This window comes from Clavispora lusitaniae (genome assembly GCF_014636115.1).
Source record: "Clavispora lusitaniae strain FDAARGOS_655 chromosome Unknown tig00000223_pilon, whole genome shotgun sequence".
NCBI classification, from domain to species: Eukaryota; Fungi; Ascomycota; class Pichiomycetes; order Serinales; family Metschnikowiaceae; genus Clavispora; species Clavispora lusitaniae.
This window is the reverse complement of record NW_027093981.1, coordinates 651963-679022: the sequence shown is the minus strand read 5'-3', so window position 1 is coordinate 679022 and position 27060 is coordinate 651963. Positions and strand designations below refer to the sequence as shown.

Genomic DNA, 27060 nt, shown 5'->3' with positions numbered 1-27060 from the left:
AGAAATCCTATGGAAAGCTTAGCATTCGGAGCAGAGGCCGTTGTCAATGGCCGGACCGAAGAGGAAGGTTGATCCGACCGTCCAAATTGGACAAACTTGTCTCTTCCGGACAGCTCCATCGAAGGTCAAACACGTGTAATTAACCCATTCCGCATCCTATAGCCTTCGGAAGGACATAATCTCCGTTCAGAGTGCAGTGAAATAATCTCCGTATAATATCTTGCACACTGTCCATTCCACGCTTTCTCGATGCTCATCTCCGTCAAACTGCACAAAGCCTAAAGCCAATTCCGTACCCAACATTTCGGAATGCCTGAATAGTTATCCGAACTTCTCGGCACTGAATAGGAGGCACAAAAGGGCATAAATTGCACAGGGTAGCTTGCCATTCCATAATATTGGCCTGCCACTATATCATGTCGACAAGTTACAAAGGATCCTGTGTCTGTGGAGCAATCCAATTGGAACTCACAGGTGGACCAAAACCATCCATTATATGCTACTGCAAAGATTGCAGAAAAAGTTCCGGAAACCTCGGTCAAATTCTTTCTGCCTATGACTCCAGTAGCATGAAAATCATTGATGCAGAGATGCAGTTGGGCGATTATGTGCTAACAAACACGAAGAGTGGGAAGCCTAAGCACAAGCAGTTTTGTAAGAGATGCGGATGTACCATCCAATATCTTTCAGAAAACATGCCGGGCAAAAGCATCATCGTAACAACACTTTTGGAAGGCGGCTTTGAAGACTTCACACCGATACACGCTTTGTTTGAGGATGGAAAGGATGAATACACCAAAAATGTACCCTGCCCCTTCTACTAGAGACACAAAAGTGCACGGGTGCGTCAACGACGTCCCATATAGACAAATTAACAGTCAATTGAAGGAATTGTCTGAAAAAAATGATCCAAGGAGTCAATGATTGCATGAAATGTTCGAAAGACGAGCGTGTGAGTATCCTCTTTTGATTCTCGTCCGATTTGATGGAACAGCAAGTCCAGTATATACCCTTAACGTTCAGGGATTTTATTTCAGAACCGAATCATAATACATATTATTCTAGACGTTGAAGTAGCATAGTCACTGAACATCTGTTTTCTTTAGCAACAGTCTGTTTTTAAACCTATCCATTAATTCCTTGAGCATTACTTGTTTCTCCGCTCCACACCAGCACAATCCAGTTGTACCATTTTTTCTCTTCGGCCGAAAAGTCAATTACACGACCGCCGTCCTCCAGTTTTGCGCAGTAGAATATGCCCCCACAACCGTAACTGTAATTCTTGTTGAAGTTGCACCGTAGGTTTGATGATTTTTCGCCATTCAATTGCTTGATGCTTGCTGGAAGAACACATTGGCTGATTTTTATTCCACTTGAATAAGCAGCCTTCATTTTGCCAATGGAGTTTTGGAACTTGGCTCGAAGAAACAGGTGCCGGAAAAAATCAAAGAGCCATGTATTTCTTTTGCAGAGCAGCAATCCGCCGTTTGTCCATAGAAGCTTGAAATTCTTATCCAAGTGCCCTAGTTGAGCGGAACATAATAGTCCATTCTCAAGCAGACCAATAGCTGCCGCTGCATTCTCGTTAAAGTGGAACCTCAGGTTTCCGCTGATGAGCTGGCCCAACCAGAAAAGATCTTTGTCTCCATACATGATTTTCCCAGTCTTGTGCCAATACTGCAAAGACAAGGAAATGAGGAGACCACTAATATGGGAAGGCCGGTGCATTAGGACCATGCCACTTTCCATCACGTGCTTGGCGTGGTAGTTGAAGAAGTTGTTGTTTAGCATTTCCGGATCGACCAGGAAATTGAAATGCAGCGACTCTGGAAGCAAACTGCGCAAGAATGCAAATTTGCTTGTGCTTATTGCCTCCAGAAGCTCTCTGTCGCGAAAGAAGAAGGCGCCCTTTGCTAGATATTCTTCGGCTTCGAAAAGCTCAGATGGTTTCACAAACGGAACCACGTCGGCGTCCATCAAGATCATATGTTCGAACGTAGTAAACAACGCCGCAAACCACTTGCTATTGTAACCCTTGAACGCTGCGCCAAAGCCCTTTTCGATCGCCGGCCGTACATCGATAAAGCTGATTTTCTGCAGAAAAACAGAGTCTTGGGCCAAAGATGCGTTGAAAATCAAGTGTTTGGCGTCTGTCGAAAGGGCCTTTTCGTGAATAAACTGAATGGGCAACTCGTTGCCCACTGCCTTCAAGACATTCACGAGCCTAGCCGCATTGGCAGCGTCCGATTCACCTAGACTGACAACTATGCCTTTTCCGTGGGCCAGACGCAAGTAGTTGCGCCAGAACGAGCCTGGGCGGTCCTCCATGCTGCTCCAGCCGCCTTTCTCCGACATTAGCGGCACCTTCTGCGAGAACATGGGCAAAAGCTGGCGAGAAAAGCGCTCTTCTTTTTCGTCCACAATGTCATTCTCGACGAAACACCGCAAATACACACGCAAGTGGTCGATGTGGTTGCGGATCTTGTCCAGGGAGAGAAACCTCGACGTGCTGGGTCCGGCTCCGGCCCTGTTTTCGATCGTGTGGAAATAGCTGGAGCATTTTAGGGCAAGGCTCGAATCGGGAGCCAAAGGTTCCAGAAGCGCCAAAATGTGGTCGGACAGGAGGTTTTGGAAGGAGAGACGTTGCCCCGATGCCCAGAGGAGATACGCCACCAAAAGAAACGGCGCCACTAGGATCGTTCGCGTTTTCACCTTCATGTTTGCTTTGTGGAAAATGGCATGTTAAGATGGCAGTGCGAAAATACGCGATATGGTTACTGGTTTTATAGACCAGAAGACTAAGAAACAGAACATTGAAATATCGGGAGGTCAACATTGAAATATTCGGGAGGTCAACATTTTTGTCTGAGTAAGAATATAAAGAAACTTAATAAAAAAATAGTAGCAGTAGCTAATGTATAAGCTAATAAGGATTAATATTATTAGTGTTATTTTCTTCAATAGTTTTACTATTAATTATTATGCTAATTGTATTAGCTTCATAATAAGTAGCTATAACACTATAGAACTATTAAGCAAGTTTCTAATACATAATTATCTTGTAATGCTCCTAAAAGGATTTTTGGCTTAATTGAGTTTGTCAATTTGTCTTCCTTGTAAAAAAAAACAGTCTGGATTCTGACAGTCAGGCAACATCACCAACCTGGCTATGAATTCTAGTCTATCTTTTAGGAACGTTAAGGTAGGTCCGATTGTAGAATCTATTTTTCGATTTCTACTGGGAAAGAGAATGTATCAATCAACATTCTCAGTAAGAGAACCAAGACCACAAATAATCCTTTGAGGTATTATAGACTTTGTCGTAGGGTAACAAAAGGCCCAGTATTTGAAATCGACTGTTTGTACCCAGTTGACCAGAATGATATAAATGGAACGTTTGGCATATTAGTCACAAATGCTTGATTTCGGCACATCTGAATGGATTATCGAGATTTCAGCCGAAGTATGAGAGATTTGGCCCGATGCTTTTTGTCCAAGTTGTAGCTTCATGTATTGTCTCTTTTGAAGTTTCAAAACAGGATCCTCTTTAATCATTGACTATCTTCGGACCCACATCTTGCCCGTCACCACAACAATGTAGAAAATTGAAAAGCAAGAACTTGAGTTGAGATTCATCTGTAACAAAATGTCCAAACATAACCTTGAATTAAACCTTTCAAGTTTTGTTTCAAATCATAATTCAAGTACGTGATGACCATCTCGTGTATTTTCGCTTAGTAGTAACTGCTTTGCCCATTAGACTTGCTATTTTGCTGGTGTAGTACTTGTAATTATCAAGTTTTGTCTAATATAACACAATCTGGCCTCATAGTGAGTCCTTAAACTTCACATACTTCTCGAATTGAAACAGAGATCATCGAACATCAGAGCTCAATGTTCTACATAACTAAACTTTAAGAAACTACTCTTGAATCGTGGTGTTGAAACTCCTGTCGCCGAATCGAAATCGGTTTTTGCTTTTGTTACTAGACAGCGTGGTATTTTAGTTCTGTTTCAAGCGTTCAAACCATATTTAGGCACTTTCTTAGAGTAATTGATAAAGAAAAAGTAGTTGCAAATGGCAACTTGGTTTTGTACCCCAAAATGCAGGGGTTGGTTGGTGACACAAAAAGAACTTGCACCCGTACCTCTCATATTTACACCAGTACCTCTCCAAACACCCATACACCATGGAAAAGCCCGTACATCCTTTAATAAACCCATACATCTCTCAATAAAATCCATACACCACGGGTAACATCCGTACATTTTTGATGTAAAAACCCATACACACCGAAGAAAGATCCGTGCACCCCATAGTTAAGCTCACTAGTCTGCTCAACTCGAGTAGGCTCGTCCAAAAACTTCCTCTGGCGTGATTCGAACGCGCGCCTCATCGACTAGTTTGGTTGAATGATTAGAACCTCAGACATCATTTTGTGGTCCAAAGGGGAAAATAGATTTGACATTGAAATCGAATTTGATTCAAAAAGTTATAATTAAATGATAAAATAATTCATAAATGGAAGAAGAGTTGGTGTCCGCCGAAAAACATAAAGAAATAAGCATAATTCAATTAGCAAAGAAGCCAGTTTATGCTAAAGTATCCAAACTAATAATGAATCACAAGATAGAACTAGAAAATATAGAAAATATTAACCATTCTCTATTGGTATCAAAAGTACCTTAAGAAGAAACAGCCAAAGAAATAGTAAATAAGTTGGATTTTTGATTCATTATTGGATTGAAATTAACAAAGTTTCTGTTAGAATGATCCACAACCCAGATAGATCTTGCTAGGTTCGTTCTTTAATGAACAAAAAAGTGGGTAAACATTTATCTTAGCTTAGTGTTATTTTGGTCACCTTGTTGTACCTTTAGAAGATAATGAATAGAACTGTGTGCATAAATTCGTTAGACTAAATAAATAACGTATGTACTAAGTTGAAGGCAGTTTAAAATCGTATAATGAGCTCAGGTGGCTGTTGGCCCGTAGCTAGAATAATTAGAAAGTGATGGAATCAAAAAGTGACAAAGGTAGACAGAAGTAGGGACCTAATGGACCATCACTTCGCTCACAGAGCACATCTATGTACAGACACAGGCTATCCGGCGCCCGCACGTGGATCAGGCCATGTGTTCCTTGATCTTGCGGCCCTTTTCTCGCTCTTCCTGGAGCTTTTCGAGCTCCTTGGCCGTCACCAAGTGGTGTTTGTGGTTGGCCCGGATAAGTCTGGGCTCAGAGCGAGGGCTGGCATTCGAGGTGTTCTGGGCGTCGTCCGTTGTAGTGTCCGCTTCCTTTGCCGTTTTAGTGTCCGCCGTTTCAGTGTCCACCGTTTTAGATTCCACCGTTTTAGTGTCCGCCGTTTCAGTGTCCGTCTCTTTCTCTTTGTCCGCCGCTTCCTTTTCGTCCACTTCCTTTTCGTCCTCCGTCTTCGCTGGCTCGGAGTCTGACACGACGGTGCCGTCGGAAAGATTCTTGTCGGTCTCGTCGCCCGAGTCCTCGACGGAATTCACGACAATTTCCGGGCTCGCGAGCGACTGGCCGGGGTTCAGCGAGCTGGGCACATGCGGAGCGCCGCTGTGCAGCGACGCCGGCGACTCGCCTTCTCCGCCTTCACTTGCTTCGCTGTTTCCGCCTTCTCCGCCTTCACTTGCTTCGCTGTTTCCGCCTTCGCTGGCTTCGCCTTGCTCGCCCTCGTAGTGGCAGTAGTCGATGGAGCGGAAGAACAGGTCCGCCGCCACGTCGAGAATCGTGTACCTCTTCTGCACGTCGACCGTCAACATGCCGCCTATGAGCGGACGGGCGGCCGAGGGCAAAAGCGCAAGCAAGCGGTCGGGCCCGTACTTGGGCACGCGGAACTCCTTGACGCTGAGCTCGCTCACGGTGGTGGCCAACTTCTCCTCGGCCGACACGGGCTCGTCCTGGTTGTTCAAGCCGAGAAACGCCCGGAACGACGGGTCTGCCGTGCGAGGAAGCTTCCAGGGGAACCGCTTGAGCATCATGCAGCAGAAGATGATGGCGATGGACCACACGTCGGCGAGCCGCGGGTCGTAGCCCGTGCGGGCCGAGTTTTCAAGCACCTCGGGCGACAAGTAAGGGTCCAGGCCCACGATGCCGCGAGCATAGACCAAAACGTGCCTGTCGTCGAGCGCAACGGCGTCGGGCGGCGTGGTGGCGTCGCGGAGCTTGCGGAACTGGAACGCCAGGCCAAAGTCGATGAGCTTCAAGATGCCAAACGCGTTGACCACGCAGTTGTCCAACTTCAAGTCGCGGTGGGCGATTCCGGCCAGGTGCAAGTGCCGCACGCCGTGCACCATCTGCTTGAAGTAGCAGTAGATCTCGTCGCGTGTCATGAGCCCGGACATGACCAAGTTGAAGAAGTCGTAGGGGCAGTACTCCATGACAATGTAGTACGTGGTCGAACCAAGCTTGTCCTCGCGGAACATCTTCATCGTGTGGATCAAGTTCTGGTGCCGGAGATGCTCGCCAATGACAAACTCGTTCTTGACCTTGGTGGTGTAGTCGTGGACCGCCTCGTTCGGGAGCCGTGCCCGGAACTTCTTGAGCGCAAACACCTCGCCCGACCCGTGTTTCGCCGTCACCAAGTTGACCAGCCCGCTGGCGCCGGCGCCGATCTCCGCGCCCACGTCGTACTCGCGCCGCAACTCCGACGTGCTGCCGTACAGCACCGGCTCGGCCGCCGGCGTGGCGTTGTCGCCCAAGTCGTTGGGCCGCCCAATGTGGAAAAACCGCCGCAACGGATGGTGCCCGAACAAGTGCTTGCGGCGCCGCAGCGGGTCGTCGCTGCCGCCCGACGCCACCGAGTCGCCCAGCGCCCGCGGCGCCACCAAGTTGTCTGTGGCGGAGCCTGTGGCAGAGCCGCTGGAGTGTGGAGAAAGCAGGTTTTTCGACGCGGCGGGCTTGTGCTTGCCAAAGAGGCGGTGCGGGCGCGGCTCCGGGCTGGCGGGTCCCAGGCCGGCCGAGCTGCGGAAGATGTTTTTCAAGGAGTGGTGTTTTCTCTCGCCCATTCAATGTGGTTGGAACCGGTGATGTTGAGACGTTGAACCAATGGCCGGGTCCATGCGCGACATGCAGGTGCGCGGCCGCAGCGGAATTACACTTGGCCTTTTTTCTGCGCCGTTTTGCTGCCGTGTTCTGTAATGGTTTTGCGGTAGTTGTACGGTTTGCTTTGTGCCCGGTACTGGCGCTGGCGGCGTTGGATTTGGGCTCGAAGTGCTAGGATATGCGGAGATAAGCCTGTATATAGTGTGTATTGCCGTGCCATTATGCACACCCTTCCGCGCTTCCATGCACGTTTTCATGTCGAGAAGTGTCGCATGTCGTCACTCACATTGTCGCATGTCGGTACCCTCACTTCTCTTATGTTGTCTCTTGTGGCGCATGCGCCGTTGCATCAACTTCTTTCCACTATCGTATTCGTTCGGCTTTACTTTTGTCACCGTAGATCTTCTCACGTGCCTCATTCGAACACGCCTCATCTGTTACCACGCCTCATCTGTTACCACGCATCGGGATTGTACGACTGCCTTGTCTAATAGCGTGATGAATGTCTCGCATCAGACTATGGATCATGCAAACCATGGTTACACCATTGTGTCATGTCGATCCGACATGTCCATGCCTTAGCCCGAAATGTAGCCTAATTGTGTCATTGCCCACGTATAATCAGAAATCATGACGGTTCAAGTAGCCAAATGTCGGGACTATGGATTTCGACATCCTGCTGAATTTTCGTATTCGAAATGATGCAATAGATTGTCTATTCAGAAGCAAGTCAGTGGTGAAAATAATCACATAACTATTAGATGGATGACTTTTACATAAGCTCGAACTCAAGATCGTTCTATGCCTATTCCGCTATAAGTGAAGTAGGTAATGGTTTTACTGGACATAGCTGCACCAAATGAAGAATGTCTCCCTACAATATGAAGACAAATCTTTCTGTTATCTATTTCTGTCTGTTGTCTAATTTTCTCTAGTAATTTCTTCTACTCAAATTAGGTACATCTTGACCCTATAGTCTATTTAAGCTACATGAAATGGCCTCTTTCCAGAAATCTTAGTACAAACTACCTTACTACGTGGTGCTTTTCAATTCTACATAGTTTTCTTTTTTTTTCACAAGTCTCAATGTTGGCTTGGTTCAAAGTACTTGAACTATGTCTCTTCAGGATGGCATAATACCTGAAGCACTATTGAAATAAAAAACTACAAAGTAACGTATTATTAAACTTCAACATCCGTTCCTGGGCTTTAAATCTGACATTCCGAATGTGAGTAAACGATCCACTGATTCATACACTTTCATGATCCGTATTGGCCTACGATCTAACAGAGTCAAGTCATGACCTCTCAAATGCAACATGTATTACTGTGCTATTAAGGTTTTCGAAATCAATCAGTCTGCTTCAGCATGAAGACACGGAAACAGGCGAAAAGACGAAAACAGCATCAGAAGTTCATAAGACGCTGCGATTCCTCGTCGCTGCCCCACCGTTTCCGCGAGCGGCGCAGAGAGCTGCTGAAACTGGAAATGTCAATGTCCGACGGCTCCTCCTCGCTAATGTCTTCGATGATGGTCTTGTGGACGCCCTGGACATTGACCACGGACTCAACTATACCGCCTGTACGGTACGAGCGAGACTCGGAGATTTCTTCTGGCGGCGGAGAGTCGTCGCTGTGGGAACCAGAGCTGGTTTTGGATTTGGCCGACTTGGACGACTTGGACGACTTGGACGATTTGGACGACTTAGGCGACTTGGAGTGTTTGGCTGACTTGCCCGACTTAGCAGACGCAGACCTGGCCATTGGCACTTCGGCGCCGTTATTGTTCTCGTCATCGCTGCTGACGTCGCCACTTACGCCATCGTCCTTGGCGCCGTTTTCGGTCGCCTCGTGGCCGTTTGTGCCATTGGCATGATCCGTTCCGGCGCTTCCGTCTTCTTTTCCAGGAACATTCAAAAACGGCGAGTTGCCCTTCCTGGCTTCCGGCGTGGCCCTTGCGTGGTCGCTGCGTTCGCGTGCCGCCTCGAGCGCCCCTTCTTCAGTAGTAAAAACTTGGTCGTAGTTGCCGTTCCGAGGCGGCGGGAGGTCGGGTCCCGGCACCGTTTTATCCATGGAGCTGCGTCTGTCGGCCGGCCGTTTGATCGTCACATACGCCTTGGACACCGCCAACGGGTTGGCGGCCGGGTTGACGGGCGCAAAAATGGGCGACGCTAGCGGCGCTCGCAGACGAGCCGGCGAAGCGGCCACAGCCGAGTCCTGCAGCGTGTCCATGTCTGTCAGGTTCCGTTTGGAGCTGGCGGTCGACTGCTGGTATAATGTGTGCAAGTACAGCGCCAAGTTGCGTTTTAGGAGCGGGCCCGGGTTCTTGCGCTTGATGTTTTTGTTGATGTCAATGTAAACGTCGGACTCGTCGACAATCTCCTCGCCAATCAACTCCTCGATCACGTCTTCCAACGTAAGCACGCCTAGAGCGCCTGTGGGCTCGCCCGGCGTCTCGGAAACGACAATCATGTGCGACTTGCCCTCCTGGAAGTAGTTAAGTATGTTCAAGCACAGCGTGTCGGCTGCGGTTTCGGGCAACGTGGCCAACGGGAACAGCGCCACCGGGAGCGCGTCCTCCGGGTCGTATGAGATCAACACGCGCACCAAGAGCATGCCGATGAAGTTCATGGGCTCGCCCGGAAGGTGGATGGGGATTCTGGAAAAGCCCGCGTGGAAAATCTCCTCGACGGTCTTCTCGTCCAAGATGCTGTCGGACGACATGGTGTAGACGTGGTCCATGGGCGTCATGATCTGGGCCACGGGCTTCTCCTTCAAGTCCAACACGGCCGAGATGATGGTGACTTCGTCCTGGTTCAACCGCTCGACACCCATGGTCTTATGCAAGGTGACTAGCGTCTTCAACCCCAGTTTTTTGTACACGGTGCCGTGGTCCTCGCCCAAAATGTGGTCCAAGAGCAACGCACACGGGTACGCCACAGGGTACATCACGTACATGAGCACCAACACAAACGGCGCAAACATGGCGCCCACTTGCAAGCCGTAGCGCACGCAGATGGACTGCGGGATGATCTCGCCAAAGATGACTATCAGCGCCGTGGACGTGACGACGGCAGGCCAGCCGCCTCCAAGGCACCGGTCCAACACAATGGGCAAAGTCTCGTTGGTGATGACGTTGGACAAAAGAAGCGTCACAAGCACCCAGTGCTTGCCGCGGCCAATCAACCGCAACACCTTGCGGGCGTGCTTGCGCTCGCGGGGCTCGCCGGACGTGGCTATCACCTTCAAGTACACCTCGTCCTGGCCCATGAGGCCCAAAGTCAAGCCGGCGAAAACACCGCCGGCCAACACGAGGAAAACAGACGTGGCGAGGTTGGCGTAGAACTGCTCGCGGGTCATTGGATGCGGCGCCGTCTTGGGCTCGCTGGCGGCCGCCACGGGCGCTGCCCGGACCAAACGGACCATCTGGGTCAAAACAAACGCCAACTTGGGCGACGTGCTGGTTAGAGACGGACCATGGGGACTTCGGGACGGTTTTTTGGACATGTGACGGCAGGCAGTCGAAGAAAGACGGGTTGGTAAAGTAGGCTTGGGAAAGAGCTGTGCAAGTACGGCTATGGAAAGGAGGCACAAGAAAAGAAGCTTTAGGGTGGGATTGGCATGGAGCATCCGTACCTCTGCCACATGGAGCCGTGCTGCGACATGTGCCGATTGCGTATTTCCACAATGAACGGTCGGCCGGTCTGTGATTTTTTGTGGTTTGTTGGCGTGTCTACGATGTTTTTCCTACTGGCTTTTTCCCTGGGCCGAATTCTGCTTAGTTGTTGGCCATGTGGTGTGGCTAGTGCTAATACTTGTGACACGAGGCGCGACATTGCACATTGCTAAATTACATGCCAGAGAAAATTGCGACATTGGTGCCAATAACACATTGCCAGAATTAACGACATTGATGCCAGAATACTAACGACATTGATGCTAGAATACGACATTGATGCCACCAATGTCAATAGAAGTGTTCGATTTATGTCTGAGATTTAAGTAAAAATATTCGGCTGGTCGGAATGTTTGTAGCTTTAGACTGGCACTGAAAAGAACAAAGTATTTTTGTTGACAGCCACTCAACTCCAATGACTAGGACGGGCACAATCGTTGATTCTGGTCTGTCTCCAACTTAATACTTTGACAGTGGAAACCTCCAGTTTTCTGTTTTAGTGTGGATTTGATAACGTGGATCAAGAACAGTTTTTGGGGTTCAAATTTAATATATATTAAATCTCTTTTAGTTACTTCTTTTTGTTTTTACATTTACTGAAATAATGATTGAACAATACTGACACGACATTATGAAGAATGGGCAGAAAGGAAGTAATTATACCTTAAGTGAGGCAATTGTACATTACAGAGCCTGGGCTACGGGAATATATTGCCTTTTGAACTATTCCCACAGAATGACATTCTTGTGAAGTGAATTGTAAAACTAAGATTCTCTCTGGGTAACTTGGAATGAGTCTGAACGTACCAATTGTAGTAAAACTATGTCTAGAAAGCGTCCATAATTCTAGCTAAGGATGTCTTTTAAATTGTTGAAATAAACATGATATGATTCTTGTGGCATTAGAACCATTGGAGCGCTGCAACTCTTGATGAAAGATTTCGCTGGTATTGAATGATTTACGATTAAAGGTGTGGTCGTTCATCTAAGAATTACCGGACTCCTAGTAACATGCCAAGAGTTGAGGTTATGACCAGCTCTTAGAATTCGAGACTTAGAACAAAGAGATAGCAAACATAGATTAGTTAGACAATAAACAGTTTTAAACGTAACTTACCCACTCAGTGCTAGAAATGTGATCAATCTCCTACAAGTCTTGCCAATGCCCTAAAAATTCTTACATACTTGCACGCCTTCCATTTAAGCACCGTCCTATATTACATCTAAGTTACATGTCCGATGGATGCCGGTATGTACATGTATTAAGGCATCCTATCGGCATGATCAAGACAGTCGTAGCAGTCTTGTCAGTCGTCAATCTTGTCAGTCTTGTCAGTCTTGTCAGTCTTGTCAGTCTTGTCAGTCTTGTCAGTCGTCAATCTTGTCAGTCTTGTCAGTCTTGTCAGTCTTGTCAGTCTTGTCAGTCTTGTCAGTCTTGTCAGTCTTGTCAGTCTTGTCAGTCTTGTCAGTCTTGTCAGTCTTGTCAGTCTTGTCAGTCTTGTCAGTCTTGTCAGTCTTGTCAGTCTTGTCAATCTTGTCAACTTGTCAGTCTTGTCGCCTTTGCCAGTCTTGTCAACTTGTCAATCTTGTCAATCTGGTCAATCTCATCAGTCTTGTCAATCTTGTCTGTCTTAAGTCTTGTCAATCTTGTCTGTCTTGTCTTGTCAATCTTGTCTATCTTAAGCCTGTCTGTCTTGACACTCTTGTCTGTCTTGTCTGTCTCGTCTGCCTTGTCTGTCTTGTCTGTCTTATCAATTTCATCAATCTCATCAGTCGTTCTGTCAGTCTTATCAGTCTAGTCAAGCGTCACGGGGTTCCCCCAGGTTCCGTCGCCCTGACGGATTTTCAGAAGCACGTCGTCCAAACCATCATTGAAGTCGTCCACGCTCATCGAAGCGTCAGGTTCCGACTCGCTGTCGTCGCCCGAAAGAACAACGTACTCTGCGTTTTTCTCCTGCGGCTCCACAACCTCGTCCTCGAGAATCTTGTAGCGGTCGCTTTCAACCAACTCGATCCGCGTCGTGTGAAGCGGCGTTGTCTTGACGAAGAAGTTGAAGATGTCGGAGATGTAGAGCTGCTTCAAGCCGAACTTCTCGTCGCACAACGGGCATTTATAAAGCGGCGGCGTGCGATTGTATATCTCTGTGAAAAACATCTGGCCGTGTTCGGAAAACTGCGGATACACAAGCCCGGGCGACAGGAACAGAAGAACGCCGCTAGCAAGCTGCTGCTGCTGGCGAATGAAAAGCTGCTCGAGCTTGCGCGAGTCGTGGCTCTTGAGCACGAGGTTTTTCTTCAAGCTGCCCTTGATGCCGAGCGGAAGCTTGTGGAAAAGACAGAAGTTGTCAAAGTCAAAGCACTCAAAGTGGCGGCACGTGGTGGCCTTGACCGGGAGACGGATTTTGGTGGCCAGGTACGGGTCTTTGAGCGAAAACACCACCCGGCCCACCACTTCCAAGTCGTCGTCGTTGCCGGTGTCGAAAAAAAGATTGAGCTCGCGCTGGATGGTCGAAACAAGGTTCGGCGGGATGTTTCGGTAGCCTGGCGGCGCCGGCGATGCCCGTGGAGGTACTGCTTTGTATATGTTGGGGAGGATTTTGTGGATGGGTTCTGGTTTGACCGGGGCGCCACGGTAAACGTGGTCGATCTGGGTTGGGACCGTCACGGTCGACGATAGCGCATGGTTGAGTTCTTCGTCGAGCGACGAGAGGTCCGAGTCCGAGTCCGAGTCCGAGTGGGAGTAGTGGATGGGTCTGACTTCGAGGATTTCGATTTCGCTTTCGCTGTCTGCGTCGGTACGGCTGGCTTGGCTGGCTTGGCTGGCTTGGCTGTCTTTGTTCGTTCCGTTGGGGAGGTTCGAGTTTTGGTTCGAGTTTTGGTTTGAGTTTTGGTTTGAGGTTTGGTCTTCGTTTGCGTTTTCGTTTTCGTCTTCGTTTTCGTTTGCGTTATCTATGTCTTTATCCGTCGCCTGCGTTGTCCCATTTTCACCTTCTGGTCTTAGCTGTTCCTCGTCGCCTTCCTCTGGTTCCAGCGTTCTCTTTAGCATTGTCTTTCCCTCTGGTTCCAGTGTCTTGCCTTCCTCTTTGAGTCCTCTGTTTCCTTGTCCAAGTTTTCGTAGTCTGTCGGAACCGATCACCACCCAAAACGCTCTCGAAGTCCCGCCTCGTGAACGTGTATATTCCGTGTGAAAAGAAACTCGCCCGTTTCCTCTCTGGGGGCCTTTTATCTGGAGCATGGCCTAAAGAGCTGATTATGTGATGCAGTAGGTGCAGTCGTGGAAAAGGTTGATAAGACAAAAAAAAAGAACCGAAACAAACGGGATAGAAGCGTAGAAGCAAAGCCAATAAGAAAAATAACAGTGGGCGAAAAAAGATGGATCAGATGGATCAGATGGATTAGTTGGATCAGTTGGAGAAATGATATGGTAGCTTGCACAATCGGAATGCGCATCTAGTATGGCCATCCTAGCAAGGCGGAATAGTCCTGTTTCATCGGAGCAAGGCGGAATAGTCCTGTTTCATCGAGTAAGCAGAGATCTTTGCTAGTATCTGGTTATAAAACGGTCTTTGGATTGATGTTGACCAATCCAGCTTTCCGTAGTTGTTCGTTTGAACTTATGTGAACGCACTATTTACATGCCTACTCTGGAATGGAAAGGCTTGGGCGAAGCATGAGGCCTAATTCATAACGAAGTCGCTACTGGATGAATGTCGACAGTTCCAGTATAAAATATCAATTTCGTATAATCAGAGAACAAAACTTAAATAAGAAAGCTATGTGATAATGTCTCACAGTACAGAGAACCTGATAGAGTACTTATTCCAACTTTCTGTCTTTTCCAATTGGCTCTTCGTTGGACATCGGATGATTGAATGAAAAGTGAGGGCTAAATTGAAATCAAAGGGCCTGACTTATGGAAACCATTCGTAAGGGCAGATTTAGCATCCAACTGGTAGTTCTTCGATGGTTTTCAAACCAGAGGAGTCTTCACATACATGGTTTCAGATCGACGTTCAAATTCTAAGGTCAAACTGGAATGATCAATCATAGTCAATGATACTCATCATACTCATCATACTCATCATACTCATCATACTCATCATACTCATCATACTCATCATACTCATCATACTCATCATACTCATCATACTCATCATACTCATCATACTCATACATTAAACAATCATATTTCAACAGCATATCTAGACTCTTTCACCTTCTGCGGCGTCGACACGATCGATTCGTAAACCAAAAGAACAGCAGTGATCAACGCAACAAGCCCCATTAATAGCGTGAGGTCTAGGTTCGGCAAAGACAAGCACACGATAAGAATGCCCGCAGGGAACCGCCAGATAATCCGCCAGAACTTGGGCACCATGTACTTTCCGGGCTCGTCTTTGCACTCATCCAAAAGGCCAATGAGACAAATACACGAAAGCGCAACAAAGATGCCTCCAGTGAAGAAAAACGACAAGGCCCGGAGGTTGGGCTCTTCCGCTTCCTCTTCTGCCCTCCGATGCACCTCCTCAAGCGTATGGTACACCAGATCACGAGTAAGTAAGTCGCCTCCAGCATCTGCCGCAAGCACAATGGCGGCGACAAGCGGGAGATGGGCGTAGATCCAGAGAATGGCCCGGAACGCACTGTGGCGCAACGGATGGATCGCCTTGTCCGAGGTTCCGCCGTTGTAGAAGAGCCAGAAAAGATTATAGGCAATAATCAAGAGGAAACAGCCTCTTCCGAAAGCGGTGGTCATCCCGACGCCCAAGGGCAGCGACGCCACCACCTTGTACAAGAACTCGCCAATGGCAATGGTGACGAACGTGGCCAACCGCTCGACCTCGTGCTCGATGTTCAAAGCCGTGGACTGGGTAAGTTTCAACCATCTTTTCGTGCGAGGATGGAACACGATGCAAAACGACACCTGCTCGCAGAAGATGGCGACAAACGACACGGCCACTTTGGCCCGGGTCGAGATGAAAATCACCGGGATCCAGAGGCACGACGTGGCGATGAGAAAGCAAAAGTAGAGTCTCATTTGCGCCCGGTGCTGCGGAATGAAAAACGAGTACACCAACAAAGACACAGCCAACGAAAGCCGGCACAAGATGTAGGGGACAATGGTCAAGGCCGCGCCGTGCCTGTCCTTGAGCACATGCGAGTGGCTGTTGACAGACAAGGTGAGCAAAATCAAAATCCACAAGATGTACGTTTTCTGCGAAAGATCCTCGGAGTAGTAGTAGTTGGTGAAGTCCTTGATGTCGGCCCACACAGTCCAGTAGGGGATGAAGAAGAGCACATACTGGAGAAAGGACCCCCACAGCGCATGCTCCGACGCCTCGCCTGCAACATTGGCGATGATGCCCACATACATCAAGTCCAAAAACAATTCTGTCTTTCCCGACGTCCGTTCTCCCTTGGTGCGGTAGAGCACGCCGTTTTCGAAGTAGTTCAACGCATGCGGCCGGATAAACCACACTGCCGGCTTTGGTCGCTTGATGTACTTGAAGTCTATTTCGCCGTACTTGCGAATAAACTCATCTTCGCCTTCTGAGTCTGTCACGACATTTTCGGCCTCGGTATTCTGCTCTTCTCTTTCTAGCTCATTGACGTGTCTTTCGGTGGAGGAAGACGACATTCGGGTGCCCATGGCGTAAAAAGGCTTCTTTCCGTTATCAGTATTTTTTGGGGTTATGTACGCGGAACGGCGAAGATACAGGGTCTTGCATATTTGACAGAAGGATACTGTGGCACAATGAAACAGCACGGAAAATAAAAGCAAACTAAAGCAAATGGACTTTTCGTTGCATTTGCATGACGTCAAGAACATTCCCGCCCGTTTTATCCCATTGTAAACGCCGAATTGTGCGTTTTAGACTCAACGGTATACGGCTGGAAGTATGCACGCGCATGCACAGAAGAATAGCTTAAAGGCGAGATAACTTGTGGCCTTATGTGCACCGCACGACACGTCCACCAATGAGCTTTTCTCAGATAAATTTATAAACTCCACCATTACATTTCCCCATCATGAGCAGCAACCCCTGGGCCAAGAGAGACGCCTGGAGATACGAGGGCCAGTTTTCGCGTCTCAACCGATTCAAGGCAGCTTTTCCCGGTTTCGGAATCGCCGTTGGTGCGTTTTCTCTCTATCTCGCCTATGAGAAGTTGGTTTTGAAAAAGGACGAGCACCACTGAATAGATATAGCATAAGAAACGAATATTCAAGAATGTCGTGTAGAGGAGCGGATTGAGAAGAATGAGAAGAAGGAAGAATGAAGAGAAGAAAGAGAAGAAAGAGAATGAAGAGAAGAAAGAGAAGAAAGAGAAGAAAGAGAAGAAAGAGAAGAAAGAGAAGAAAGAGAAGAAAGAGAATGAAGAGAAGAATGAGAATGAAGAGAAGAATGAAGAGTTGAAGAACGACGAGATCGAAATCGAATCGAAGATCGATAACGGAAGAACGAAGGAATGACAACGAGATCGGTTCGGAATGTTGGGAACATCCGGATCTGAAGTTGAACTCTGTGATGGAGATTTAATCAGACGGAATCTGCTCTGCGTCCGATTTGCTCCTCTGTTCTAATTTTGTCTGTTCTCCATCATTTTATTAGACTATTTTCGACCAATTATGAACGAGATTACAGACAGCAGAGACAAGGTGTAAGAATAACTTGTCACTGAGCTGGCGAGTTATTTTCAAGTCCATGAAAATGCCGTCTTGGGCATAAGTATGGAGTGAGGTCTAATGACTTTGGTTTCTAGACATCTTTGGTAGAGCGGGATGTGAATAGTCTACAGCATTGGATCACAAAGACATTAGATTGTAATTGATCTATCGCTATCCAAACATGTGTTTGGTATCTATAATTGACAATAGTCTTGATGATCAACTAAAAGATAGTTCCTAAACTACTCAAGTTAGTTCAATTGGGCCTACTTACTCGTTCACTTTTATAACTTTCTGATTTGGCTGGTAATAACTTTCAACCTTCTCCACTACATTCTATGTAACATGCATATTACATCAACCAACTTTCCCAACAAGTGTTCTGTAAAATTATCAAGTTCCTCTTTAGTTCTCTTCATCCTTGACTAATGGGAAGAACAAAGCTTCGAGTATAAGACAAGAGTCACCAGCATGGACTTATAAATTATCTAACACATTTAGTAGAGGACAATGATTACTGTGATGGAGTTTCTGTTACTATATTGTAGTCTCAAGTAATTAAAGACGATACTTCAGACCAATGTAGTATACGACGATAAAATCGTAAGACATACTATAGACATAACAGTTACCATAGACAACTACTATAGACTCTACTATAGACTCTACTGTAGACTTTGCTTTAGACTATTGCTATAGACAATTATTATAGACAATTATTATAGACAATTATTATAGACAATTATTATAGACAATTATTATAGACAATTATTATAGACAATTATTACAGACAATTATTATAGACAATTATTACAGACAATTATTACAGACAATTACTTTAGTGATCCATGTGAAACAATTTACGAAATGATGGGATGAGAGTTCTTCAGAACAGAGTTTGGAATATCCTAGGTTATTCTCTATAATTTGAATGGGAAGTGATAATCACTATCTAATCTCCAAAGGCTAAACTCCAAGAGCACTGAAGTCGATAAGAAAAAGGTCTTTACTAACAACTCCTGTGACATGGTCAATGAGCTCAGAAAATGATGACAAAGTATTATGAAGAATCATTAGACACAGAGCCAGATAACTCTGACAATAGAAGTAGACAACATAGAGCACATAGAGCAGACAACATACAACAGACTGCCTTCACCATGTCAGAAGCCACCATGAAGCCACCATGAAGCCACCATGAAGCCACCATGAAGCTACATGTCACTACCACTACAATCTCAAGGTATTAACCCAATCTCAAGGTATTAACCCAATCTCAAGGTATTAACCCAATCTCATGGTATGTTAACCTATCTCAAGGTATGTTACTATGTACATGCTACTTCAGCTCCTCCTCGGTGGTGAAGGTGGACTCCCAGATGGAGCCAGAAGGTTCTGCCGGCTCGTCCGCCCCGCTGCCGGCCGAAGAGCGGTTTCTCGACGCCTCTCTGATCTTCGTTCTCTCCTCGCCCACCTTGGTCCACACGTCGATAAACTCCTGCTCCTTCTCCAAGCCCCACAGCATGTTGGACGAGGCGAAAACGGCGCCGTACATGGCCAGCTCCTCCTTGGCCACCGCAGACTCCATCTCCTCGGCCATGCGCAACTGGTAGAACTCGAAGCGGGCCTGGTCGTAGGCGTCGAAAAGCGTTTTTTCCTCGCCCAGCTTCTTGGCGTCTTGCAAAAGCCACAACGTTCTCTGCACCACGCTCTCGCCGTCCAACGGCTTGTGGAACTGGAGCATATGCGACCAGTCGCACTTCAGCTGCTCGGCGCCGTCGTTCTCCACCAAAACTTTGGGCCGGGCAAACTCCCACGGATGCTGGTGGTAGAACACGTCTCGCAACTGGTCCTCGAGAAAGGCCAACTTGGGGATGCGGCTCACGCTGTTGTTTTGCTGCTGGCGCTCGGCCCGGTTGGCCCGCGTCTTGAACCGCCCGTCTTTCTTCATGAACATCTGGCTGAAGGGGTCTTGGCGCTGGTTGAACTGGAGATTCACGGGTTTTTTCGTCAAGTCGGTCGCTGGCGGGAACGCGGCCACGGCATTGTACCACGACGGCTTGTTTCGGATCACGCCCGCCTTGAGATAGTGCGACGTTCTTTCAAGAACGCCGGCGGCTCTGGTTTGGATTTTCATGTGGCTGAAGAAGGTGGTTTTTTTTTCGCTCGGGCTTTCAGATGGTCGCGTGGTCACGTGAGGAGGTGGTGGTACTTTGTTGGATTCACTTTAAATTGGTTTGTGTTTAGGCTGTGGTTGGTTTGTTTGGTTGTTTGGTTGTTTGGTTGTTTGGTTGTTTGGTTTGTTTGGTTTTTTTCGGTTTTTATCGGGGTTCTTTTGCCGTACGTTATTTGGCTTGGTGTTCTTAGTGCGAAGCCAGTCAGATTTATAGCGAACAGGAATACAGTCTCTACAGTTTTTCTTCATACCAAACAAGAAAAACTATATAAACCAAACGGGAAAAACTATAGAAACCAACAGGAAAAATCATTCAAACCAAACGGCAAAAACTGTTTAAACCAAACGAAAAAAATTAAATAAACTAGTATGGAAAGTTGAAGATGATTAAAACTGTTGAAAAAGACTACTTAGTCACTTTCCAAGACAGAAATAAAAGCTACGGTGAGTATCCTGGCTTTCCTGGTCCCAATGGTCAAGCTTAATCAACAAAAAGAAGCAATTTTGCATACTTAATCGAACGATGAAAAGTCCCTGACATTTCATACTGGTTTAAATAGTTTTTCCCGTTTGGTTTAATTAATTTTTCTCGTTTGGTATGAATAAAAACTGTAGAGACTGTAACCAAACGAACTGTTTAACCAAACAAAAGAATTAAACTAGTATGAAACTTGATGGTAACTGTGCAATAGACTAGTTGGTCAGGTGAAAAGACAGAGATATAATGCCCATGAGCATTCTTATCCGAACGGCCAAGCCAAATCAAAAAAAAAAAAAAAAAAAAAAAAAAAAAAAAAAAGGATTTCTTCGTTAATCGTTGGGCTTTCTGTATGTGCATTGCCGCTTATTACTTCAGAGAGACCAAGTTGATAATTCTTTGTAGACACAATTAGTTAGTAGATCCTCAACCTGTCGAATTTTGACTCAGCCAACGGCTTCTGCTAAGGGCTAGTATTGAATGGAATTACCTATCATAGCATATATGTTCATGATATAAAAATACTTCTCGACACTAAGTGTCTGGCAAGTCATACTAGTTAAATCAATTTTCCTCTTTTGGTTGAGTAATTAATCTTTCTCAATTCGAGCAAAATCAAGAATAATGTTCCTTATTACCAGCACGAGGTGACTGATTCATCAGCCAAACAAGTTCCTCTATTATCGTCATATGTATGCCTCACCGAGTTTTCAGAGCCGGAAAGCTATTCGACAAGATTATGTTCCTTAATCTCAGAATTGATTGCAATGTAGAGCTGCAGTCAGCCGAATTTTTCATGTAAGTTCCAATTCAGCCAACTACAGACTAATTAGAAGGCAGGACACTTAGGTTCAATGAAATTCGAAGTTCAAACTGCTTTCTTTCCTGTCATTTACGTCCATTGTCGGAGTAGTGTTGTATTCCTATCTGATCTGCATGATAGTCTGTTCTTCAATACATTACCACTTCTGCATTATGAAAATTTCTGCTGAATAAAAGGCTTAATAGTAGTGCATGAGCTTGGTTTTATTTTATTCCAGGTTTTGTGTCTTAATTTTTGATAGCTGTATGACGTTTCTATTGCACAAAAACCTGGCCTGAAAGTGATAGCCAAATCTATACCTGAACTCTATAATAATTATTGACTTAGTGTCAATTCATTTCTTCTCATTGAAATGTGAAATCGTCAAACGATGCTCATTCTCTTTCATCTAGAGAGTCTCCACTTAGACATTTCTCCATCTGAGTTTCCTTTTTCCTAGTTTCGACGATAATTCCTGTCATGGCGTCTCCTCCTAAAACGTCTTGAGGGGCTACGACCTTCTCTATACCGCTGGTCATTTTTGACAATTCTCTCTCCTCTCAAAACTCTTATCACTGGGGGGCAACTTCTTGGATCCGGCCGTAATTTGTATTCCGGGATTTTGTAACGTTCAACAAAGTCTTCAGCTGCCAGCACCAATTCGCCCAACGTCTTTTTCGGATATATCTTCAACATTTCGATTCTGAGAACTTCATGCGGAATAGAATCGATGAAAGCCCTCTGAAGAAACTCGTTGATGGTAAGACGATCCTCTGGGAAAATCTTCCAAGCCAACTCTCTCCATCTTGAACACTGGTTCTCCCAGGATCCTGTTGGGATGTTTTCTGAAATGTAGTTCATCTTGGAGTACGGTGACTTTGGTCTTGGAATCTCCGTGTTATCCTCCATTATCTGTGCTGTTTGTGCCTCTGAAAAGTCTGCCCGAGTTCGCCCCGAAAATGGCGAGAAAAAGGCCCGAAATCCGCGCCTAAATAACAATATTCGCCAGACCCGCCCCACAATTTCCACCATATTCCACGGGCTCGCCCCAAAATCAAAAGTCGCACACTCGCCCCAATAGAGAGCCTTTTCGCCTTAGGATTTGGTAGAGTTTAGAGCCGTCATGTCTAAGCTATTGGGAATTGGTTTGAAACATCTCTCAGTTGCCTTTTCAGTGTATTTTCATGAGAGGAATACCTTACTCGGTAAGACTCCCAATGAGGAATATTCTGGAAAATTGCATTGTAATTTGTGACTGTATGGTATCAACACTTGCATTAACCAGCTTGTTCCATTTTGCAAGTTTGTTTCTGCTGCTTGGGAATTTTATCCAGACTTATGGGATAATTAACTTTGAGTAAAATCGAAAGGAATGCTATTCCTCTGGACGTTGTATTGTCTGTATATTTCCACATCCCGCAATATGATCAACGTTTCTAATTGTGCGACTGGTTTGGGTGCAATTTTTAAAGTAGGCAAATTGGCTAGAAGACTCCCCATTCTTATTTTATGTGTTTAAGGTGGTTCTTTCCTCTAAGGCAACGCTAAGGCAATCTTTCTAAGACGATAATGCAATCTTTCTAAGACGATAAGGCAATCTAAGACAATTTAAGTCAAGGCTACTCTTCTCGTTGATATTTAATAAGTATTGTGGCTCACTTCAACCTTCGACAACTTCTCATCCACAACCCAGACAGTTCATCATGAATTATTTATTTTTTAGTATTTTTTTTTTTTTTTTTACGTTCAGTTGGTATATCCATCCACTTGTGAAATAGAAAGTGATATAGCGTCTGCTCTATACACTCCCGTCTTTCTAGCTGTTAAATCGACAACAGTACCAATTGAGTCACTTGAGGACGAGCTAGGGCGAGTTCCTTCAGTGTTGATAGTTGGGTTCGACATTTCTGACAAGTAACGTTTAGTTAGGATTGATGTTTAGGGATGGGATGATCCTTAGAGAAGAATCCATCCTAGAGGAAAAGATGATGATCTTATATACTTGAGTTTCTCATAAAGAGACTGTTCTCCAATCAGGAACACAGGGAATCTCCTGATTCCTGTTTAGGAGTTGTCCATGGCATTGCCGTGGCATTGCCATGGCATAGTCCTACCATTTCTAGTATCCTCTTCTATGATAGCAGGGAAGTCTTTACGGCATCAGAGAATAGGATACGGCATTCCCAAGAGATTTGGGAAGGACACACAATGTGGTGATGAGATAAGTGAAGGACTCACGCCACATGTCATGATGTCAGACGATTGCGTACGGCAAAGATAAGTGAAGGCCTTTCTTCATTTGTCAAGACATCGTACGATTGCACACGGCAATAGATGAGTGCCATACCTACGGCACTCCATCTTATCATATTCTCAGAGACCAATCTTCATAAAGTAATTTTAAGAAAGAAGAGAATTTAGGTAGAGTGCATATGGTCACTGTATCTGGTTCTCAACATCTTTCCTCCTGCATGAAATGTGGGGTCTCATCTGTGTGGAGGTACAGGTGCATACTCTTCACCTTAGATCATGTCTCTGGTTCCCGGGCTTTCGGCGCTAGCCCGACTAAAAGACCATCTCTGCAAAGCCCAGGGCGCCCCGTTTCTTCTGCAAATCGTGAAAGCCCCGCAAAAATCGGGCGCCGTATCGGCTCAAACCGGGAACACTGCCCTGTCATACTTTTTGACGCCGACCGAAGCCAAACTACGGCAGCAAGCGCTCCTACGCTTCCACAAACTGCCGTCCCGCCAGAAAGTACGGCCGTCTTTGTATAATGACTTTTTGCGCCAGCTCTACCCTCGGCGAAACAGCCTCAGCAGGTTTTCCACATACAAGTCTGCTCCCAACATAAACCATGCTCTGCTTTTCCACAGTTACAGCATGCTTCCATCTCCGGGTGTGGGACACCTTGCTGTGGAAGATATGGAGCCCTTCATAGCGCAGATGCTAGCGCGGCGGGACTTTGTCAAGCCCAATGCGCTTTCGCCTCGAAGCATGTGGGATTCGCTGAACGAGCTGATTATCTGGGCCTACCGCGACGCCAAAGAGGCCCGCAAGAGGCACTTGGCCATTTTCTGGAAGATCTTGCGTGACATGGAGGCCGCCGGCATTCCTGTGTCCAAGCACGAGCAGAAACAGCTAGTGTTCATGACTTTTTACCGTGAGCGGCCCGATATTCGGAAAGTGGTCGAGCAGGCGCTCTCTAATGTCGGGAAAGCGCTGGAGAAGTATCCAGAGTTGGCCAAAATCGTTTATGGCGGCCACGAGAGGAACAGCCTCCGTGAGACAGAAACGTCTTTTGACATGGAAACATACGGCCAAATTCGGAACACTTTCAACTTCGATCTCGATACAGAGATGCACAATGTTTTCTTGCAGACGGCTTTCCGTCATGACAATCTCCAAGCGGTGGAAGAATTGCTTGCAGAAATGAAACCAGACGGCGAAACTTTCCGCATCTTGTTTGACAATTATTCGATGCAAGGCGACCTGCGCCGCTTTCACTCGGCTCTAGAGCTTTTTTCTCTGCGCCATTTGGATTGTCTTGATATCCGGCTTTTCAACAGCTTGGTGGCGGCTCTAGTCCGTCTAAATCATGCCGAATGGGCTTTCCAACTTGCTGAAGTTCTTGAATCCGAGAACGTTGACAATCTCTCTACGCCAGATAATTTTCTCCGTCTTTTGTCCCAACAGGATAGAGAACAGTACCGACAATGTCTATCAATGCATCAAGAGATGGAAAACCCGCCAGTTATGCGGCTCCATCCGACTCAAGACACTTTTTTTCCGCTTTTGGTGGCCACCTGTCAAGACGGCCTGTTTGAGGACATACAGGGCATTTTGGCCCAGATCCAAAAGTGGCATCTTCCGCTCTCAAGCCGTGTTTTTGAAACAATCTTGCACCTGTTTCTTTCCCGCAAGTGGCTGGTGGAAAATCTTCGTTATGTGACCGCCAAGCTTATTACAGAATACGACGTAAACTACGGCGAAACAGACTCATGGATCCGCTCAAAACTCCATCTGTTGGAACTTCCTCCTACAGTCAGCGACACCTTGGGCACGATTTTGTCTGAGTCGCCTGTTCTTGAACCGGCGCCTGCCCGTTTTTTGAAGCTCTCGGATCGCTTGATCACGGCTGTTTTCCAGGCATTCGAAGCCACTTTGCATCCGGACACACAGCGTCTTTCTCGTGTTGTCCACACTAAAGCCGCATACTTGAAAAAACTCGGTGACGCGAGGGCCCGGGAGTCGCTGTTTTCAGACACTTTGTCTGCTAGGGACCTCTACCGTCGAGACGAATACGTGTACATAAAGAAGGGCTACCTTATAGATTTGTTGGACGTTGTTTCTGAATAGAGCAATCAAGCTCTGTTCTTTAGAAGGGCTTTTTCTTGGGTTGGATCAAGAAGCATTTCATAATCTTCGAGCGAGTTCCGATGTGAGCGAACTTGAAACATTCAGATAAACTCAGAAATGTGAACTCAGATATGTGAACTGATATGAAAACTGATATGTGAACTCAGATATTTCTCGCAAGCTCAACATCATGGATCTTGCATCTTAATTCCATGCTTGCGTTATGGACTAAGTTCAAGAGCATTGCCTAATATATTTGCATCAATACAACTAAACGATCTAAATGGAAGATGGCTGAGCTATGTTTATGTTCAGTCCAAGAATTACCTGGGCAAGTAGTGAGTAGATTAGATTCTTCTAAGGATTGTCACCGGACGAAATGGCAATTCCAAGCAGACCTATGTATATGTGAATCACATGTAGCTCAGGTTTTTTAGGCTCCAACATATTTCGAGTCTTGGTTCTGCTGAAGTATCTCCACACTTCTATTATGGATATCTAAGCACTGTAAGATAAATCTCAGGAGCATAGTCACGATAGACGTCGAATTTGATACTCGACAGGACCGAAAGAAAGTATTACGATTGCTGATCTGTCTTAGTGCCGGCCGAACTATTGAGAGAAGAACAATATAATAAAGCATGCTGTTCTGAATCAGCTGGGCAGTTCTGATCCAACAAAGGTTAGGCTGATCGGAAGAGTCTGATCCATCGAAAGGGCATATAGCCCCAAACATTAAAAAAATTTTAAACAAGAATTTGTATATATTAAGTTTTTAGGTTAACTGCGACCACTCAAAAATTCCCAGATTAATTCAAGGTACTAATTGATAAAGAAACAGGAAAACAGTGTCTACCACTGGATTAAACTAGGTATTTTTGGTGAAATGATTAAGACAAAAAATCTCAATTTTTTTTCACCACATTCATTGGCCGATCGATTTAGAAGGCATTTTGACTCAATTTTGAGCCAATAAAGGCAAGTTTGAGCCAATAAGGCTAGTATGATCCATTGGTAACGCTAGTCGATCTATGATAAATGCTAGTCGATCCATTCTTCTTGGAATCAAAGCCAGCTTGTACTTTCAGTCAATATTAGTCACTATTAGTCGATCAACACTATACCCGAGTCTCCGTTAAAATTATTGGTCAACTTTCAGCAAATTCTCCGTTAATTCTGGTCGACTTTCAGCAAAGTCTCCGTTAATTTCGCTGGTCGACTTCGCCTTCGGCAAAGTCTCCGCTAACTGGACTTCCTTCGGCAAAGTCTCCATCTATATACAATCACACCATCGCCTCTTTGTCGCCGCCAATCTTCTCGTGCGAATAAAGCTCGGCCTGGGCCTTTTGCGCAGCGCCCACCGTCTCCTCCTTGATCAACTCGTCCAAGTCGTAGTCGTAGGTGTTGGGATTGCCGTCGCTAATGGTGTGTTCTTGTCTCTTTCTCAAGACCGAGTCTTGGTTCAAGCGGATGCGAAGCGGCATATCCTCGGCAGTCACCGTCAATTTTTCCTTGAGCGCCGATGCACGGGCGTTTTTGGCCTCTTCTTGGAGTCTAATCTCCTCATCGGGCGGGACGTATCCATCGTACTGGGGTGCTTTCGTTTCCTTTTCCTTTTTGGCACTTTTCACATGGTGGTTCTTTTCGATATGCGTGAGCCCGGCCGAGTATGGGAGGTAGATGACACCGGCACACAAAATAACACACGCGAGAAGAATGAGAAACATGGTGGTGATGGTGTTTCGGATCCGGTGGATGGAGATATGACTGGGTCACGTGCGCATACCCTACTGCAAGAATATTCCGTGGTCAGTGGATATGGTTTAGTTTGAGTTT

General features: G+C 46.2%; 11 protein-coding genes across 11 annotated transcripts; 3 read left to right on the top strand and 8 right to left on the bottom strand. All coding sequences in view use genetic code 12, as the record gives it.

Moving 5' to 3' along the window:
- Nucleotides 1-416: 416 nt before the first annotated feature.
- On the top strand, nucleotides 417-824 carry FOB63_004640 (GFA family protein; the record flags this gene model as incomplete). Its single annotated transcript, XM_066102419.1, has 1 exon — nucleotides 417-824. The coding sequence occupies one exon, from the start codon at nucleotides 417-419 to the stop codon at nucleotides 822-824; it is 408 nt and encodes a 135-aa protein (XP_065958269.1).
- A 301-nt stretch (nucleotides 825-1125) lies between these two features.
- On the bottom strand, nucleotides 1126-2718 carry FOB63_004639 (alpha-mannosyltransferase; the record flags this gene model as incomplete). Its single annotated transcript, XM_002614086.2, has 1 exon — nucleotides 1126-2718. One exon carries the CDS (start codon nucleotides 2716-2718, stop codon nucleotides 1126-1128), a length of 1593 nt encoding a protein of 530 aa, XP_002614132.2.
- Nucleotides 2719-5127: 2409 nt separating this feature from the next.
- On the bottom strand, nucleotides 5128-7032 carry FOB63_004638 (putative serine/threonine protein kinase; the record flags this gene model as incomplete). Its single annotated transcript, XM_002614087.2, has 1 exon — nucleotides 5128-7032. The coding sequence occupies one exon, from the start codon at nucleotides 7030-7032 to the stop codon at nucleotides 5128-5130; it is 1905 nt and encodes a 634-aa protein (XP_002614133.2).
- A 1444-nt stretch (nucleotides 7033-8476) lies between these two features.
- Nucleotides 8477-10699, bottom strand: FOB63_004637 (uncharacterized protein; the record flags this gene model as incomplete). The annotated part of the gene is made up of 1 exon (XM_002614089.2): nucleotides 8477-10699. The coding sequence occupies one exon, from the start codon at nucleotides 10697-10699 to the stop codon at nucleotides 8477-8479; it is 2223 nt and encodes a 740-aa protein (XP_002614135.2).
- Nucleotides 10700-12540: 1841 nt separating this feature from the next.
- Nucleotides 12541-13980, bottom strand: FGR3 (Fgr3p; the record flags this gene model as incomplete). The annotated part of the gene is made up of 1 exon (XM_002614090.2): nucleotides 12541-13980. One exon carries the CDS (start codon nucleotides 13978-13980, stop codon nucleotides 12541-12543), a length of 1440 nt encoding a protein of 479 aa, XP_002614136.2.
- A 948-nt stretch (nucleotides 13981-14928) lies between these two features.
- Nucleotides 14929-16575, bottom strand: FOB63_004635 (uncharacterized protein; the record flags this gene model as incomplete). Its single annotated transcript, XM_002614091.2, has 1 exon — nucleotides 14929-16575. The coding sequence occupies one exon, from the start codon at nucleotides 16573-16575 to the stop codon at nucleotides 14929-14931; it is 1647 nt and encodes a 548-aa protein (XP_002614137.2).
- Nucleotides 16576-16775: 200 nt separating this feature from the next.
- Nucleotides 16776-17217, top strand: FOB63_004634 (uncharacterized protein; the record flags this gene model as incomplete). Its single annotated transcript, XM_066102418.1, has 2 exons — nucleotides 16776-16916; nucleotides 16987-17217. 2 exons carry the CDS (start codon nucleotides 16776-16778, stop codon nucleotides 17215-17217), a joined length of 372 nt encoding a protein of 123 aa, XP_065958268.1.
- A 1534-nt stretch (nucleotides 17218-18751) lies between these two features.
- On the bottom strand, nucleotides 18752-19549 carry FOB63_004633 (mitochondrial 37S ribosomal protein mS23; the record flags this gene model as incomplete). Its single annotated transcript, XM_002614095.2, has 1 exon — nucleotides 18752-19549. The coding sequence occupies one exon, from the start codon at nucleotides 19547-19549 to the stop codon at nucleotides 18752-18754; it is 798 nt and encodes a 265-aa protein (XP_002614141.2).
- Nucleotides 19550-21324: 1775 nt separating this feature from the next.
- FOB63_004632 (uncharacterized protein) lies at nucleotides 21325-21777 on the bottom strand (the record flags this gene model as incomplete). The annotated part of the gene is made up of 1 exon (XM_066102417.1): nucleotides 21325-21777. One exon carries the CDS (start codon nucleotides 21775-21777, stop codon nucleotides 21325-21327), a length of 453 nt encoding a protein of 150 aa, XP_065958267.1.
- A 1620-nt stretch (nucleotides 21778-23397) lies between these two features.
- FOB63_004631 (uncharacterized protein) lies at nucleotides 23398-25224 on the top strand (the record flags this gene model as incomplete). The annotated part of the gene is made up of 1 exon (XM_002614096.2): nucleotides 23398-25224. One exon carries the CDS (start codon nucleotides 23398-23400, stop codon nucleotides 25222-25224), a length of 1827 nt encoding a protein of 608 aa, XP_002614142.2.
- A 1283-nt stretch (nucleotides 25225-26507) lies between these two features.
- FOB63_004630 (uncharacterized protein) lies at nucleotides 26508-26951 on the bottom strand (the record flags this gene model as incomplete). The annotated part of the gene is made up of 1 exon (XM_002614097.2): nucleotides 26508-26951. One exon carries the CDS (start codon nucleotides 26949-26951, stop codon nucleotides 26508-26510), a length of 444 nt encoding a protein of 147 aa, XP_002614143.2.
- Nucleotides 26952-27060: the final 109 nt, after the last annotated feature.